Raw genomic sequence first — 19,399 nt, 5'->3', positions numbered from 1 at the left:
CTTTCCTGCACCTACGAAATTTTCTTCATCCCCTTGGTTAACCATCTAGGTCAGGCTACGTGTCTTCCCATCTGGACTGCTCCAATAGCTATTAATGGGTTTTCTTACCTTTTCTCTGCCCTTGAGAGTATTCTCTGCAGTACAGAGAATATATGGTGGCACTGTGAAAATGAAATCAGTTCCTGTCACTCCTCTGTTTAAAACTCACTGTGGCTTTCTATTTCATTTAGAATAATAAACCCAAACTCTTTGCTCTTATAATTTTTTACAGATTTCTGCCCCTGCCCACTAGCCAGGCACACTGATTACACACACACACTCACACACACTCACACACACACACATACACTCAAACACACTCACTCACATGTAATATATGATTTGGTTAAAAAAGCATGTAACTGGAAATTCTACCTTATTTCAATTGTAACTAAAAATAACACATGGTTTGAGTAGTAATTATGGGAAAGAATTGAACGAAATAACCCAAAGTCAGGAGTATCACTATAAAAGTGAAAGAGATTTTCTATTTGTGCATGTTATATCAAAAAACCCAAAACCAAACAAAAACAAAAGAACCCTCCCCTCCCCAAGAAAAAAACCATGAGGAGGAAGATTGGGATCAGTAAGCTGGGCATACCAGTAGGAAGCTCTAATTCAGTGAACGATAAGCTGATCAAGATGGTAATATAAGGGTTATTAATAAAGGTATATTCCATGTTAAAAATACACAGTACTTAGGTATATTAACACACATTGTATGCACATGTGTAGATACATTTTGAACGTGTGTGTGTATGTGCATGCTGTGTGGGTGTGTATAATGTACATGTGTCTCAATGTGTTACTGTATTTGACTATATGCACATGTGTGTCTGTGTGTGCAGGCTTGTATGTGTATCTTGGTATGTCTCTGTGTAAGCAGGGACACCCTGATTGATAGGTAGATTGGGTAAAAGAGCGTTTTTGAGAATACTCAGGGGCCACAGATATTGTCTCTCTCAATATGGATGTTTCTCCAGAGATTCATTAAGTTGAAGTGAGCTCTTTGCAATTGCAAATATCCTGGGAGTTGCATCTGTCATCTGTATCTTCCTACAAGTTATTGCAATTAGACTGTGTTCCTCCTAGCATAGACTGACAATAATCAGAGGTAGGAAGGAGTGCAAGGGGCTCCAAAAAGGACACCCAGGGGGCACTTTGCTGTGTACACAGAGTTGTGTACAGCCGTATCTAACTGTATGCTTAAAGACCAACGTGAGAGGTCCCTGGATGTTGAGGTATCAGGCTTTGGAGTCAATACCTGGAGATCAATCCCAATTTTGCAACTTATTTGTTGAGTGACCCTATGTACGTTATGTAACATTTCTGTGCCTCTGCTTCTTTATAAACTGGAGAAGCTGAGTATATATTTTATAGGGTTTTCCTGATGATAAATGAACTAATACATTTAAAGCACTTAAAAGCTATGTCTGGCATATAGTCGGCATTTAATCAATATTTGCTAATTCTTCATATTGTTATTTTCCCTCTCCTCTGGGATGATTCATGGACATGTTCAAGCAGAACATCTGATCTCCTTGGCAAATGACACTTTCCTCCACTCACCTTGTATCAGAAATTGACAGCTTTCCTAGAATTTTCTCATGCTGCTATCAATCATTATCGAGTCTCCTAGACTTTAACTCTATGTTCTTTAGGTCATCCAGTCCTTTCAGGTGCCTCTCTCACTCAGCCATACCTTGTTGCTCACTTGAGTTACTGAAAAGGTTCCTTGCTTGTTCTCCCAGCTTCCTTTTGTGCTTTTTTCCAACTCATTCTTCAGCCTAAAGCAACTAGAGTGATTTTTTTAAAAATTTATTTACTTATTTTGAGAGAGAGAGAGAGAGAGAGAGAGAGAGAGAATCCCAAGCAGGCTCTGTGCTTTCCACGCACAGCCCGACACGGAGCTCAATCACAAATTGTGAGATCATGACCTGAGCTGAACTCAGGAGTCAGGTGCTTAACTGACTGAGCCACACAGGCGTCCCTTAAGTAGGGTGATCTTTAAAAAAAATTTTAATGTTTATTTATTATTGAGAGACAGAGAGAGACAGACTGTGAGCAGGGGAGGGGCAGAGAGAGAGGGAGACACAGAATCTGAAGCAGGCTCCAGGCTCTGAGCTGTCAGCACAGAGCCCGAGGCAGGGCTCAAACCCACAAACTGAGAGATCATGACCTGAGCCAAAGTCGGACGCTTAACCGACTTAGCCACATAGGCGCCCCAAGTAGGGTGATCTTTAAAAAGTGTAAATTTCAGGGCACCTGGGTGGCTCAGTTGGTTGGGCGGCCGACTTCGGCTCAGGTCATGATCTCACGGTCTGTGAGTTTGAGCCCTGCGTCAGGCTCTGTGCTGACAGCTCAGAACCTGGAGCCTGTTTCAGATTCTGTGTCTCCCTCTCTCTGACCCTCCCCTGTTCATGCTCTGTCTCTCCCTGTCTTAAAAATAAAATGTTAAAAAAAATTTTTTTAAAAACTTGTAAATTTGATCATGTCACTCCTCTGCTCAAAATTCCTCATGGTTTCTCGTACTGAGGACAAAATCCAAAGCCCTTAAGTAGAAGGGTCTCTGAATTCATCCATATCTGCCACATCCATCTTCCCTCTGCAGTCACCCCACCACTCACTCACCAGGGCTCAACCACTCAGGCCTCACAGGTTTCCAAAAGCTGCAAGAGCTGTTTTATATTGTGGGATGCAATTTTGCTTCCAGGAATGTTTTTCTCCCCTTTGTAGATAATTCCCACTTCTCTGTTGGGCCCCCATAAATGTCACTTCCTCAAAGAGAACTTTGCTGAATTTTGAATCTTGACTGAGGACCTCTCTGTTAGCCCGTTTTTAGTGCCCCATTATTTCCCGTTGCGGCACTAATTTCAATGATACCTTATCTGTGTGTTTATTTGCTTAATGGTAGTCTTATCAACTAGATGCAAACACTGTAATGACAGGGATCATATTTGTCATCTCAGTGATGAAAACACAATAACACAAATGTAAGCAAGTCACAAGATGTTCCTAAACTTCTTACCTCGAAATCCAGAGTTGCATGCTATGCTCAGATTTAGTACTATTCAATATTATTGTTAACAAATGGGAGATTCTGTTGGGCTAAATGCCCAGGCTTTGCAGTCAAACGGGTCTGAATTCCATCTTAATCGTTTACCAGTCCTGTGGCCTTGGGCAAGTTGCTTAACTTCCCTTGACCTACGTTTCCTCACTTGGAAAGTGGTTATCTTAACAACTCTAAAGTTGTTACAGAGAAATTGAAAGGAAGTGAATGGCTCAGCTTGTGTTGATTGCTTAATGAGTAAACGTTAGCGGTCATTTTCACAACAAGATGTTTATTCTGGCACTCAGTTATGAAAGGGAAAGGAATAGGAATTAATAGTGATAAACTGTTAATTTCTTTAAAATATCCAGAAAAATGTGGCCCCAAATCATATAGAGACCTGAGATAACAGACACTAGAAGGGAAAAATTAAAACCCATGAAGTTTTCTGAAATCCAACCCATGATTGGCTCTTTACATTCCCAGGGCAAATGTACATGTGCTTCCCAGCCTGGAATGCTCTTCAAATTACTCTTCCTTCTACAGGGTCACACATGTCTTTTCCTACAGACTCTTCCTTTACCATCATATTGAGCATTTCCCCTGCTCACCTCCTCTATCATCACCGTGTCTTTGCTGATCTGAACCCTGTATATTTTTTCCTAGAATACATGTCACTATGAACTTCATATGCTTAATTATATTTCTACCTGTTTTGGAGTCCAAGTCAACAAGTAGACTATGAACACTGAAGGGTAGCAGAGCCCATCTCCCCAAAATACAGCGGTAGGAGTTCAGGACCCCCCAAATATGCCACTTTGGTATTTTGATTACTTTGAGCTGTAGGTATGTGAACAATAGCAAATGCAGAGAGCCTTCCTCTGATTTCCCCTTATGTGCCTAGAACATCCAGGCAAACTTTGTCACAAATGATCATACTTTCTATCTATTCTTCTTTCCTCAATATCATTTACTGTCTGCTAAGAGACCTATATCACCTTTCTTTTTTCCTACAAGGTGGTTGTTTAGTCCTGAATTCTAGGCCACCTCGGATGGTTATTCACTTTCCCTGGTATCTCTCGCGTATATTTGAGGTATACATGTGAACGAACATGTTTGCTTTTCTCTTCGTAATCTGTTTTTGTTACAGGGGGTCTCAGACAAGAACTCAGAAGAATAGAAAATGTTTCTTTCCTCCCTTACAGGACCACCAAGGGCAGGATTTTGTTTTCAGTTTGTCCCCAGCACCCAGCATTATATGCCTAGAGCATATAATGTGCTCACAAAGAAAATGAATGAGAAGAACGGCCATCTCCACAGCCCGAGTTTCATTATGCCCCTTTGCAGTCCTGTTTTCATCATAGGCGAGGTATAATGCAAAATCATTCCTTAAAAATGTCTCTTATTAGAAGCTTTTTTGAAATTTGTGTAATCTTAAACTCTGGGCAGGTTGCCTGGGTGGCTCAGTCGGTTGAGCGCCCGACTTTGGCTCAGGTCATGATCTTGCAGATTGTGAGTTCAAGCCCCACGTCGGGCTCTGTGCTGACAGCTCAGAGCCTGGAGCCTGCTTTGGATTCTGTGTCTCCCTCTCTCTCTGCCCCTCTCCTGCTTGTGTTCTGTCTCTCTCTCAAAAATATATAAACATCAAAACCTAACAAACTGTGGACATTATTATACAGTCCATTAAGGGAGCTTCAAACAACTTTCTGGAATTGCAACACACTGTTTAATATTCAGGATGCATTAACATCCCCCTTGAATGAGAGAACTTGCTTCCTTCCTCTTGGTGTCCCCAGTTCTCCACAGAGCGTCACATACAATGATTAACGTGACCCAGAGAACATAGGCATATGTATACTCTGTGATCCTTACAATTTACGGAATCCAGAGAAAGTGGTTTAGCCGCTTAAAATGTAGGAGGAGACAGGGTAGAAGTTCACAGATACATCTTGAAAGCAAGAATTTCAAACTCTTGGTGTCCTTTCTAATGTCATGGCAATAAAATATGGTAGTTTTCCATAATTCCACTATTGGATATAATGACCTTCAAATTTAAAACAACTTTAGCCAAGAAATGGGTTAAATTTTAAGGAAACCTGTGTATTGTTTACTTAAAAGTCACCTAAAAGGCACAGATCCTTCGTCCATACATTTGCAAATTTCACGTGTGCTCTCCAGCTCACCCCTAACTTATTTCTTCCCTGTGCTAACTAACGCAGGTTCAGGCAATCACATTAAACTTTAAACATAGGTAATGCTGTTTGGTAATCCTAAGAATGCTGGTTTGTTTTTTTTTTTTTTAAAGCTTATTTATTGACGTTGAGAGACAGAGAATGTGTGAGCACATGTGAGGAAGGGGCAGAGAGAGAGAGAGAGAGAGAGAATCTCAAGCTGACTTTGTGCCCGGTGCAGAGCCTGATGAGGGCCCCAAGCAAACAAATTGTGAGATCACGTCCTGAGCCAAATCAAGAGTTGGAGGCTTAACCAACTGAGCCACCTGGACACCCCCTAAAAATGCTATTTTTGATCCATCTTTTCAGAAAAATTTATTTAAAAAACTAGATGGCTACATTATAATTTTCTACAGAGGAAGAAAAACAGGCCCCAGAAGATACAATGTTACTGGCAAGAAGTGTCCTTTAAGAAGTTCCTCTGTTTCATTAGGTAGTGACATAAATGGGACTCCACATTCTGCCTGTTTCCCTGGGTGTGTACCCCACCCTCCAACATTTTTCTTCTGAGTTTTATCTGAGACATGAAAGACATTTCATAATAGAACCATTACATAAATTATAGAGTAATCTATGATTAAACACAGAAATGTACATACAAGACATTTTTAAGAAATATTTCTATTTTATAGTAACATTTTATATTACTTACATGTTTCTATTATGAAGAATGCATTGGACGCTTACATTCACTTATTTCTTTGGCTTTCTCTCTCTCTTTTAAATGTATTTATTTTTATTTTTTAGAGAGACAGAGAAAGAGAGAGACAGCATGAACAGGGGAGGAGAGTAGAGGGTGGGAGAGGGAGAGAACCTTAAGCAGGCTCCACATTTGGCACAGAGCCAAAACAGGCTCGCCCATGCCCCTGGGGTCATGACTTGAGCCCAAGTCAAGAGTTTGATGCTCAACGGGCAACTGACTGAGTCACCCAGGAGCCCATTGTTTGACTCTCTCTGATATTGTAAAAGCCATTTGTTGAGGCTATGCTATAACACATTTTGGATATCATGTATTTTTTTCTGCTATAGGAAGGGAAATGCAACTATTTAAAAACAAACAATAGTACTTTTAAAGATCATCTGTATTTAAATTTTGACTAGAGTAAGGAATTGTTATAGAAATATATTTAATTAGAATCAGAGATACTCGGACACATAAACTGAGGCATTTATACCCTCACTTTTTGACTGATGGCCTTAACCTTATTCTCCTAAATTGAGTTTATTATAATCATTTTAGCATTCAGTCTAAACGTATGTTGAGATACTTATAATTGGAGGCTCTAAGTGATGGGGGAAATGACTTGAATTAATTTCAGATAATCCTAGAAAATTCATAATCTATGTCTTATTAGACAGTAAATAACTGCGGTATAATCGAACTAAATTCTCAGGATCTTTGCCAGGGAACCGAACAATAGGTATGATAGCCAGAGAAACAGAGATGCTGTTAAATTTGGTTTTTCAAACTCTGTATCTTCCAAACTCTGTATCAGGTTTCTCTGGTCACAAATGGATCCATTTCTTTTAGTCTCTCATTAATGGGCCCATATATCCTTGGATGAATAAAATATTTTGTTTTGGACACTAGTTGAGCCATCTGATATTATATATATGTCTCTTTTTCAAAATATACTGTGATTTTTTTTTTTTTTTATATTAGGGTTTACCTGATGTATATTCCTACTTTGGAAAAAAAACAGACATGCGAATTTTTACCCTTCATTATCATCTTCAGTAGGATTTGACCATGATTAACCATATGTAATATTAAATTTTCATTACATTTCTTTTTAATCTTAATTTTGACCTAAGTTTTCATGGAAAAGAATGGGCACAATGTTAATACTTATGATGACTAACACATTTACCTATGGAGAAGTAGGAAAGGAAAGAGTGAGATGGACGGTAAAGAGATATTATTAATAGCCCAATGTTATTTTGGAACATAAAACAAGCAAACGATGAAGCCCAAAGAAGAAGTTTTATGACAAGTAGTTATATCCCAAGTACCATTTTAAAAGGTACATTAAATTTTCTACAGTTCTATATAAATCAAATGTCTGTGTTTACACCTTTATTGAAGCTCTGTATTTTATTAGGAGCAAATAAAAACTATCAACGACCTGCAGAAAAATTTTGGAATTCTTTGTGAAGATGTGAAACTCCAAGGATATTTTAAGTTATATCATCTTAATTTGGGATACTGAATTATACAGTTATGTTGCCAATCCAAATCTCTCTGCACCTTATTTCACATGCCAATGGGCACTTCATAGCCATCCTCTGGGATTTTTGCCTACAAGAATCTGAGGAAAATATAAAAGATAATGAAAGATGGGAACTGTGGTTATTGACCTGAATTCCAAAACATTTCTGTTCCATTATTATATGCCTCCAGGAGATGAGTTATGAGCCAATGAGATGCCACAGTCATCGCCACAGTCATCACCACAGCCCTGATCAACAACCTTGAACATTTTGGCAGGCCTTGTTCAAAAAGGGAAGCAAGTGAGAGATAATGGATGTCCTAACACATCATTATTTTTGTTACTGGAAAATTATCTCAGTGTGTATGCCACGCTATGGGGTTGTTGGAAAAATCTTTGTCAACTAGGACACTGGTATATTTCCCAGCTAGGTTTCATTTTTATTTTAATTCACCAATAGTCAATCAGGAATAGCTATTAGTAGCATGCTTTTCAAGATAAGAGAAATTTAGAACAATGAAAATGGGAAGAAACAGTGATTGTCTTTGATAATGACATTGCAACCAACACAGCATGGTTATAACCAGGCTTCTTCCTGCCCCCATTTTCTTTAAGTTCTATTTTACACTAGAAAAACAAATGTCATCTATATTTCTACAAAAGGGAACTTTATCCAGAAATACATCATTTAATTCAAAAATTTATATTATCTGAATAGGAATTTTCAGAGCCATCATTTTTCAGTGTTAAAGTTTTCTCAACAGAAATTCGGATAATATAATTACTTAATGGACTGATACATATAAAGTCATGAGCATAGTGCCTGGTATATATTTAGAACACAGTAGAAGTTCGCAGTCATTATTACTGTTGTTATCTTTTCATGGTGGCTATAATCATAATTGTTTACTGTTCACTGTGAACTTACAGAAGAAAGAAACTGTGTATTAGAAAGGGCAGCTTCAGGTTTAACTTCTGTGGCTTGTCCATTGGTTCCTTACCAGGTGGCTGGGGATAAAAATAATGCTCATGAAGTCCAGATAAGTCGTATGGAAACATGTGATGAGCATGACATTTTTACTTTTTAAAATTTTATATCCAGTGCCTCTGATTCGGAAATTTAACAGATTCATCTTGCCAAGGTCAAGGTTCATGCTTTGGCTCTTTCAAATCTCTTTCCCATTTCTCAGTACCAGTTCTATATTCTGCTCTTTTAGGGTTTTGTTCTCTGTTGTACAGGGAGCCCAGGAGATCTCTGAGCAATTTGTCTATGCCTGAATAGTAAAAACTGATAATAGATTAAGATAATACCTTTTGGTGTTACGATTTGTAGCTCTAACAAAGCTCTAACTTGATTAAAGTCAAAAAGGCTTTGAATTTAGAATCAAAGCCCAAAGATGCCCCTCTACCACCTTGTAGCCCGTGTCAACACCCACATCTTTGTTCTAGGGTTCCTCTAAATCTCTTTCCACATCTTTGATACTCTTCCTTCAATACCCTTCTTCAGCCCGGCTCATTCCTTGGAACTGACACAGACCACCTGGGCCCACCTTTTTGGTGAGTGCTGCTAATTACAAACTCACCTTCCTTTCTAGACCTGCTGCTCTTATTGTCAGAGTGTCTCTCAGATATTTCAAGGGGATTAAGCAGATGAATGAATTTGGGGAGGGGCAGTAGGATTCACAGCAGTGTTATGTGAGACTCTTCCTGCAAAGCTATTTCGATAGTTTTCTTTATAATCTGGGGCGCTGGTAGGAAGGGCAGAGTGCAAACTTGGGGAAGTCTAGTTTTTTACCATGCTCACATCATAAATGTGAAGTTCGGCCTCTTTTCTTGTTTTGTTTTGCCTTGCCTTGTTTTCTAATCTCTCTCCAAGCAGGCAGGTGGGGATTCATGTGCCCTTTCCTGCATCCCCATAGAAAGAGGACCATGGCCCACACAAAGATTTTAATCATATGATGGGAGGGTTTTAGAAAGTACTTTGAAGAACATTATCTCAATGTAGCCTCCTTCGAAGACATGTTTTCAGCAGATTGAAGCAGAAAAAATTATTATGGCAGAAAGAAAAATACTTGCAGTATAAGACTATGCCTAGCAGCGTAAAGCAGAGAGCATGTTAAGCTGTTTTCCAGTATATAACTCCTTGAGGAGAGGATTTGGTTTGGATTTTTAATCTCTATTTCCCCAACACCTATCACAATGTCTGACCCATGTGATGCACTCAAGAATTTGAATTATATATAGAATGGGCAGTAGTTACCTAGTGGATTTCCATAGAAAAAAAGCAGGGGAAAATGATTAGGGGAAGGGAGAGAATAATCTAGTAAAAGAATGGCTTGAAGAGAAAGGAGGGAAAAGGTAAAGTGGACAGTAAAGAACAAAGAATTAGAAGATAGTGATGTAATATTATTTCCACTGAAAACTTTTGCAATAAATACATTTTATAATTCTCTTAAGCAAATACGCTGTTGTTCAAAAGTAATAATTCCTCACATGTAAAATATCTTACTCTTTTGAGAATGTTTTGCTACCCTAAACGCAACCAGCTGATGTATATCTAACTTAAGCTCTTATTTTTTTTTAAAGTACAGTGTGCCTATGCAATTGTGCTGAAAATTCTGATGAAATTTACACAGTGCAGAGCAATCATTTTTGTACCTGTGAGTTAATAAAACAAACACCTAATAACACTCCAGGGAAGAGGAGATGCCTTTCTTATGAAACTCTGAGGAGTCATGTATTTGATATGAAGAACCCTTTTTATTCTTTTGAGTAATGGTGCCGGCAGCCACTGATATAACTCCCTGGAGGCTATTTCCAAGCCAACACTGTAACTCAGTTGAAGGAATAGGGAGGTGTGTTAAACCTTTTTAACGCAGGATTGGGATCTCAATAAATCAAAGACTATAAAAGAAAAGAATTAACAGGAACAAAAAGAGACTATCCACCAAGAGCATCACTAGTTATCACTATTCAGAATCACTGTCTGTGATTTACTCTGAATTTTCCCCTCTTCTGATAATCTCTTAAAATTTCCTTGTTTTTTGTTTCCTCCTGAAGAGAAACCGTCAGATGTGCATTAAAAAAAAAAGGAATAAAAATCTATGTGTAGGTATGTGAATAAATACATATAAATATACATATACACACACATATAGCTAGACAAATATAACACTTTGTTTCCTAAATTGAAAAGAGTCTTTGGCTGGGAATCTGATTGAGTTCTCACCAATGTCATCAACTCAGAGCTTCACTTTGTTTAAGTAGTGGTAGTCAAGAAGTATGTAAGGTTCAGGCACCAGCCTTACTTCTCTGTGGACCACGCTGTCCAAGAGGCATGTGGGATGTAGGGTACTGGCTAATAAACTGGGTCATACATTGCAGAAAGCATTCTAAAAATATCACATATACAAAAACAACTGATTTTAAACATACTACCCTTTTTTGGTAATGACCAACAAAACCTTGTAATATACTTAAATTAGTAGCTATGGAGTTGTACTTGCCAACATATTTCCAAAAACTATCATCTAAAGCAGTGACACTCTTTAGGTGATATTAACTTTTTTGTTTCTTAAAGTCTCTTCCTCAATTCCCATTGTTGGCAGAAATCTACTATCTCCACTGTTCAGATTTAAGTGTTACTCACAATTGACGGGTTCTTTGAGTTTGTACATGTTACAAGGTTCCCCCAAATATGAGTATGATGTAGCCTAGATTTTGGAAAGGGAGGGAGTGTAAGAAAAAAGAGCAACAGTCAACCATGTTGTCCTGTTCAAGCATGCACATGTTTTATTTAAGTATTCTCCAAAGGTCTATTTTTTTCCAGCATAATGCAGGTATTATGCTATCCTTTGAAATAAGATATATGAATTTCAAACAAAATTGCCAAAAACAATGACCTTGGTTACTCCATATGGTACACAGAAATAATTACATTTCACTTACGATACAGATGCACTTAACACAGTCATCAATAGTCATTCACCACCAACACAGTAGATTTTTAAATCACCTAAAACACCAAAAATTTTTTTTTCTTTTCCAAAAATCTAAAGAAATTAATAGTTTGGGATAAACGATAAGTTGAAAAGGAGGCAGAATTGTCAACTGAAATCATCTAACTTCGTTTTTTTTAAATGTAGTATTAAGAACATGAAAATAGAACTTTTCATTGGGAATCAAAAGACCTAAGTATTCCTGATTGTGGTTTCCTTAGTCTACTTTTTAGGAAGTTTTTCAACCACTGCCATCAAAGAAGTTTCACTATATATTTTCTCTAGAAGCATAAAGTGACATGAGGCAGGTGTTAATATAATTGTTAATATTCACGCTCCAGGAAGATTAGTAACTTTTTAAAAGACATACTAGGTATAAAGCCAGTTCTTCCCGAGAGATAGTAGAGTTTGCCTTACTTTTATGAAGCAAATGTTTATTAATATCTACTGTGTGCACGGCACTGTTCTAGAAGCTATTCTAGAAATGGGAAGCAAGAATTTCTGGCTTTACTCGAAAATGGTTGGATTAAGTCTTTTTTATGATAAATTATGATAAGCATTTTAAAATCTCTATAGTAGAGGGATAATTATTAATTCTTTCCATGTACAGAAGCTAAACTTTATTTCTTACAGTGGTGGTTTGGAATGAACGAAACTTTTCATTTGACATACAACTTTTTTACACTGTCACGTGCAGACATGTCTGCTGATATAGTTTAAAGGTGAAAAGGTATAAAGACTTTTCACTTCAATGTACATAGAGATCAACTTTGCATCGTCAAACTCCTATCCTCCTGATTTAGTGGAGAAAATTGCTCCTTGCAGTCTACAGGAGCCTTTCTCAGATAAATTTGTGCTGCCTTCTCCAACGGCATAGAAAGCGTGCTTTCAACAAATATTGCTACATAAAGCACTCTAGTTTATCTCTGCATTTCAATTCACATTAGTTATTCTCAAAATGTATTCGAGATCTAAAGTAAAATAAATAATACATCAAGTGAGACTCTGGGATCACCGATTTTGTGATATTCATCCCAGCCTACTCTTTGCCTGAAACACAGAACGATATATCCAGTGTCTGGGCTTTTCCCTAACAGCAAAGAAGTTAGAGATCATTCGTAGATGTCAACTCCTTTTTCCTAATTTTTGACAAGGGGATTGATGATGGTAATCTACTTACAAGCTAATATGTGGGGGAATACAAAAGTAGGAAAGTCATTTGAGCTACAAAATGTTAGTCCAGTTGATGACGATAAACCCACGAAAAGGTGCTATAGAAATACAAGAACAGATAATGCACTGTCACACGAATACAGAGGACCAAAGAATATTACTGAAAAACATTTATGGCACAATAGTTTTGGATTAAAAAGTTATCTAAAATCTGGCCACACCAGAAGTTTCTCTATGTATGTGGCTCTTACTGTATCTATGAGGATCTGGAAAGTACAACAACAACAAAAATCCTGATTCCTGATACAACAGGTGTACAATGAATTATTGCAGTTGTAACAGTATCTAGGTGCAAGGTAAAATGATAATTAATACTGAACTATCCGAACGCTTTAGATTTACTAATGAGCATCCCCATGAGAAATACCGCAGCTCTGAAAGGAGTTAATTTGCACAGCCCACCATGGAACATGAGCAATCAGCTTGTTGTAAGTGCACAGAAAGTCCCCCTTTCTACAATTATAATTTATCATGCCTATTCTGAAGACAACATAAGGACACTGAGATCACTGCTCCAAAGAATTCTAGCATGCATTATGATGGTTTCCTTCAGTCAATACAAATGTGTTGTATGAGTTTTTTTTTAATATGTAATAATCTTCATCATAGCCAATGTTCATGGTTTTAACAGGAAAAATTTTTATCAAAATGTTTTCCATATTTTTTTGTTTTGCATTCAACTGGAACATTATGTTCAAAGATTTATTTTATTTATTTTATTAAAAAAGAGTTCAGATCATAAGAAGCATCGCTAGGCGGCATTTCATTGTGCTCAATCACAAAGTCAAAGGGTCACAGACTACTTCTCTGTAGAACAGGTCAGACTCTGTCTAGAAATGCCATTTGGTGGTTTTATTTCCATCCTCAAGTTTGGAAGCTTTGTTTTTATTTCACTGCCAACCTTCTTGCCTTGCTGTTTTCATCTGCAAAAGGTTTATTGTTTCTTCTTTCTTCCACATTGGAATTCTTTCCACAGCCAGAGCTCAAATTCTCTTAGACCTGGTTCCAATTGTCTTACAAAGCAGATACTCTGACAATATTTCCTCCTGAGTACTCAGGAGATTCTGGCCTGTCATCTCCTTCGGGGGTGGTTACTGGAGGTGTTGGGATGCTTATTATTGCTGTAGTCACATAAGGTTGTTCACAGTTTAGTTTAACACACTCTTCCATTTTGGCATTTAAACTGGATCGGCTGATGAGGAGAAAATAGATTTAAAAAAGTAAGTTGTTTACTTAAAAAAATTTCCCTGCAACTGAGGAATGTATTTTGTCAGTAACATTTCAAATATCTAATTACAGTCACCATGATTTTTAAAACATGAAGCCCTAAACCTTAATATATGTTGAAATGAACATCGGTCAGGTCATTAATATTAAATGAGTGTCTAACAGCCAGCTCAATTTGGCTCAGGCAGTGTTTATCAAAGTGTTTCCTACGAAAATGCAAGAAAGAGACTCAGGCCAGTTTTGGAAAGCCAGGGTCAGGCAAAGTAAAATCGTTTTCTTTAAGACAGGACCTCTGAGAGCTTTGAGATGCTCCAATGAAAGGGATGTACCTCAATTACCTGTGAATGTGTCTCAGTTCTTTTGACCACAGAATCATTTTACTATCTTGTCTCTTTGGGAAAGATGATGCCCTTTAAGCTCTCAAGTTACTGACAGCCAATGTTAAGAACCCTAAAATGTTAGCCATTACCAATAATTCAAGATTTTCCTAAGTAGTATTCTTGCATGACTTTTATACTCTACGTGGATAGAGGGAAAAGGAGAAAGGAACAAGAAGGGTATACATGATATACTTAAATCTAATTATTTTCATGGAAATCTTACTTAAAATGTTTATGTCCTAAAATTTTCTTTCTAAGTACTTCTCTGCTTGCTACTTAATTTTGCAACGCAGAGGTGGAACATTTAGAGACAGAAATCTTTCATTGTTCTAAAATTTAATATTCTGGTCCCAGAGACATCTGATTTATGTAAATCAACACAGCCTGAATTCAGAATCTCATCCAGGTTTTTCACAAAGATTGTTGAATGAGAACAAAGAAGCAGTGCTGAATTAATGGATTGTTAATATAAAAACATAGCTATTTAATCTGAAGAACAAAGCAAAATTATTTTGGCAGGAATTGATCATTTTAATGAGTTGTAGAGTTTAAATGCATTACTTTGTGTTGCACTTACATGTTTGTGGGAAAAACAGAAAGCAAATAAAGACAAGCAAAGGAAAATACCATCAGAAAAATTTCACTGAAGTTGTCCATAAACTAACCACAGGTGAACAATTGTAGCATATCACTTATCTTTTTTTGTGTGTTGGATTGATTTTTGTGCTTCTGGCAACTCAAAATATCTTTATGATCAAAATTATATATTGGTTCAAGAGACTTGTATAGGCATAGTTTTATTTTTCACTGTTAACGTTGAAGGTGTTGATTTATTTTAGGTGCTGCTGAGTACTTTCCAATGATACCAGTGTCAATCTAATTGGTCTCCTTTAGTAAGTGTTGAACATCTATCATTTAAGGCTATTTGCATTTACATAAGGGGCTCCTGAGTATAAAGGAGTATAAAGAAAAAGTTGTGGAGGTAAGGAGGGAGAAGTACACTTGTTTGTGCCTGACCATCTTGTCTTCTTTCTAGTTTTCACACTGTACAACTGCTACTTTTGACTCAAATGAATATTACAGCATACTTATTACGGCATTAGCTTGTCTCATACTAAACCCTAGGAACTAGGATTTAGATGCCACAGGACTTCTGAGGTGTATTTATTAAAAATAAGTAAATAAAAATTATTTGCTCCCCCACCGCGCCCGCCCCAATACCAAAAAATGCCAAATACACCAAGATAGCGACATGCCTGCAGGTGGAGATACGCTCTGGGAACAGGCACAGGTGTGTGCACCCACACAGATTAACCTCGGGTACCTGTTAGACAGCGGGGTTCTCTCCACACATCTGATCTGGATCGTACTGAGTTCCTGCACACTGCCTCGGTGGCTTCCTGATACATTGGCATTAGGGATGCGGAAGGTTTTTTTGTGTCGTCGTGAACAGCAAGTGCTGGTGACTCCTTGTTGTGACGAGAGAGAAGGGCTGTGACTTGAAGGACGGTTTCCAGTTGCAACTTCCATGCAGCTTTCTTCAAAGACTTGCTCATCCACAAACTCGTGATTCTGTTCCGTAGTCGTGAGAACATGCGAAAAAGGCAACAAACACATTGTGATTTTAAGAAAGGAAATGAATGGCTTTATTTTTAAAACCCAAATAGGCCCATACACTTAGACTATCCAATGGGCAACTAGCCGCTTTCATAAATACTGGAATATCAAAGCCAACTCACGCTGGCATTTGTGTGAAAATAAAATCTCCCTGTTAGACTTTGAGATGGACAACTGCAGGCTGATTTAGTGTCTCTTTATGGACTAACCTTATCCTGAAATATCATTTATTAATTTAAGCATCATTTCTGGAAGTTCAGAGGCAAAGAAAAAAATGGTTGAAAATGCATGTAAAATAGTACCCACAGTGAATGTGTAAATTCACATTGACTTTTACTTTTTAAACAGTTTGGAATTAAGAGGCTATTAAGAGGCTATTTTAATAGAATGTCCCAAATTATATTGTCTGTTTTCCATTAGCAAATATTTTCACATGAGATTGAAAACATTTTTTAATTAGAAAATGAGATACTTAAAACATTTTCTATTTCTTTTTTCTCTTTTCTTTTCTTTTCCTTTCTTTCTTTTTTCTTTTTCTTTTTCTTTCTTTCCTTCTTTCTCTTTCTTTCTTTCTTTCTTTCTTTCTTTCTTTCTTTCTTTCTTTCGAGAGTGCCAGCAGAGGAGAGGGGCAGAGGGAGAGGGAGGCAGAGAATCTTAAACAGGCTCCACATTCAGTGCAGAGCCTGATGTGGCGCTCAACTTGGGGCTTCACCTCATGACCCTGAGATCATGGTCTGAACCAAAATCAAGAGTTAGACTCTTAACCAACTGAGCCACCCAGGTGCCTCTATACTTTCTATTTCTTCAGATGTTCCTCTAAAATTTCCAAGTATAGAAAATGACCCATTAGTTAAATAAATAAAATACTGCAAAATGTGCCACTTTATGTTTGATTCAGAAGAGGTTAGCACTGAACTCTGAGGTCTCCTTTCTTACTTTTGTGATACATCACTGGCTGTACTCCTCTTAGCTCTGCTTGTATTCATGGTTCTTCTGGCCAAGAGGCAAACAGTGATGGGCATCATTTTGTATGCCGCATTTTAGACAAAACACAGTGCAAATTTTGTGTTTATAGTATTTAATAAAGAATCGCTTCCTAAAATGCCTATGTAAGATTTTACCTCATAAATGTAAGAGAAAAAATTTTGGTCCGAACTGCTGGAGAATGACTTCAATTACTATTTTTTTTCATTGTGTAGGTGGGAATAATCTTATAATGGAAGGCTTTGCACATGCCAAGTTCCACATAACCATCTCTCATCCTAAAATATTAGTGAAACGATTGAAGCAATTCACTGGCCAATAGCAAATAGATTGTTTTAGTTACTCATTTTGTTATTTCTTTGCTGAGACAAGCATTTTGAGGTAACTGAAATTTAAGAATCTACTGTTTAAAGTCCAGAGAATAATATGACCAGATAAGATGGAATTTCATTAAGAAGTGAATTTTGATGTCAAATTTTATAGAAAAAATATAGCTCACAAAGGATTCACAATCTGTTTTTTTCTTTTACCATGCACAATTCTCACACAAAATACAAGTATATAATGCATGAGATTCTAATTTTTCACATCAGTGATTGGAAGTGAAGAAGTCATTCTGTTGTTGGTTATTTTTGTAGGTAGCTCGATTTAAACTATGTTAATTGGCGCTAGACAATTTTTATTTGAAAGGTAAAATAGTAAAAATAAAAGGTAAGATAGTAAAAAATGAAAATAAAAGAGAAGAGCATGGGGATAAATAGATTTGATTATTAATGTTACCATTTACCTTTGAAAGAGTATCCTAACAGTTATAGACCTTATCCTGTAAGTTATGGATCTTCAGTTAAAAACGCAAATATAGGGGTGCCTAGGTGGCTCAGTAGGTTGAGCGGCTGACTTCAGCTCAGGTCATGATTTCATGCTTCTTTGGATTCTCTATCTTCCTCTGTCTCTGTCCCTTCCCCTCTCGCTTACTCTCTTGCATATATATATGCAAATATAATCATGTAACTACCCTGTTTAAAGTCCTCAAGTAATTTTTCATTTATTATGAGATAAAGATCAAAATTACTCACATGCCTCCAAAGCCTCCATTATCTAGACTTTCTCTGTCTCTGCTTGAGTCTCTGTATGCTCTATCTTCTGATCACCCTCAAGTTCTTTCAGTTCCTCTTAGGCCAACTTCCAGCCGCCACCCCCCACCCTGCCCCCGGGTGCTCACATCACCCCTTAGCTCCTTCATTTCTTTGCCTAACTAGCTCCTAGGCATCCTGTGGGTCTCAATGCAAGTTCTTCCAGGAAAGCCCCTAGTGACTCCGCCCTCTGTGGCACTGCACTGTGGCCTCGTTTTTCCTCTGCAACTCATGACCCTTCTTCCGGTAACATCTGTGTTTTATCCCATATGTGGAAGCTTGATGGAGGCAGAAGCCACACCTGACTTCATGGTGTATCCAGGGTCTGGCTCACTGTCTGCCACATGATAGCCAAGTAATACAAATTTGTTGAATGACTGCATAAGGAAGTGAATAAATGCATGGGGAATATGTTGGAAATGAGAATACAAGTATGTACCTCCGGGGAGTGAGGGAGTAGACTTGATTCAAATATGGTGAAAGTTTTGTTTTGCCTTGTGGTCAAAGACTGTGACCCCTTTTGACAAGCCAGCTAGGGAAAGGGTACATTTGCTAAAGTGGAGATCCGAATGAAAGCTTCTAAGCGAAGAAGTGCTGGCTCAATCGTCAGTTCCAACAGGCTTCAGCGATTAAATGTGTCATTTTTCTTATGGGAACACATAGTTTTTATTACCCATCTTGTTTATTACAACTTGTTTATGGAAAGATGCTTATATTCAGTTACTCTCTTTTTTTGTTGTTGTTATTGCTATTGTTTTTCCCTTTACCTAGATGTCAGTAATACATGAACTACATTGTTTTTTGTTTAATTAACATTTTAATGATCCGAGGAAAAATAATATTTTACAGGACCTGCAGTCAGCTGTTGGGAAATGACTTTCCATTGGCATTAAACTGATATTTTAGACTAGAGTTAAGATAATCCCTGAAGATAAATACATTTTAAATAATTCTCTAAAATACTTTTCAAGTTGAAATGTCACTAGAGTCTTTCAAAGCAATTTCAAATATTGTGGGTTTCTTTCTTCTTTTTTCATTTTTAGTATATTTTCCAGCAATGTAGACAGTGAAATCATACTTGGAAACGCTCAGTATCCACAAAAGCAAATGGTATTACTGTCTCCGTACAGGGGCGGACAGTCATGCCTTTTCCTTACCGTGGTTTTTTCCAGACAGTGAAGCAGGTGGTGGTGCTGGGTTTCAAAGCTGGAGCCGGATTTGCTCATGAAGGTCTGCTCATCCTCTGAGGACTGTTAACACACAGAAGACAGAAGTACTTTCTATTTCATTTGCAAACA

General features: G+C 37.5%; 1 protein-coding gene across 1 annotated transcript in view; it reads right to left on the bottom strand.

Annotated features, from left to right (window-relative positions):
- Nucleotides 1-11,295: 11,295 nt before the first annotated feature.
- Nucleotides 11,296-19,399, bottom strand: part of KCND2 (potassium voltage-gated channel subfamily D member 2) — a 484,389-nt gene continuing 476,285 nt past the window's right edge. Inside the window, exons 4-6 of the mRNA XM_019452549.2 lie at nt 19,259-19,351; nt 15,692-15,939; nt 11,296-13,952 (exon numbers count right to left, since the gene is read on the bottom strand). Coding sequence (XP_019308094.1) covers nt 13,775-13,952; nt 15,692-15,939; nt 19,259-19,351 — 519 coding nt within the window. The 3' untranslated portion in view covers nt 11,296-13,774. The remainder of the gene's footprint in view (nt 13,953-15,691; nt 15,940-19,258; nt 19,352-19,399) is intronic.

The sequence above is a fragment of the Panthera pardus genome, unplaced genomic scaffold (assembly GCF_024362965.1).
Source record: "Panthera pardus isolate Hobbes unplaced genomic scaffold, ASM2436296v1 HiC_scaffold_8, whole genome shotgun sequence".
Classification (NCBI taxonomy): Eukaryota; Metazoa; Chordata; class Mammalia; order Carnivora; family Felidae; genus Panthera; species Panthera pardus.
Note: the sequence above shows the minus strand (reverse complement) of the source record. Positions and strands in the feature narration are given on the sequence as shown.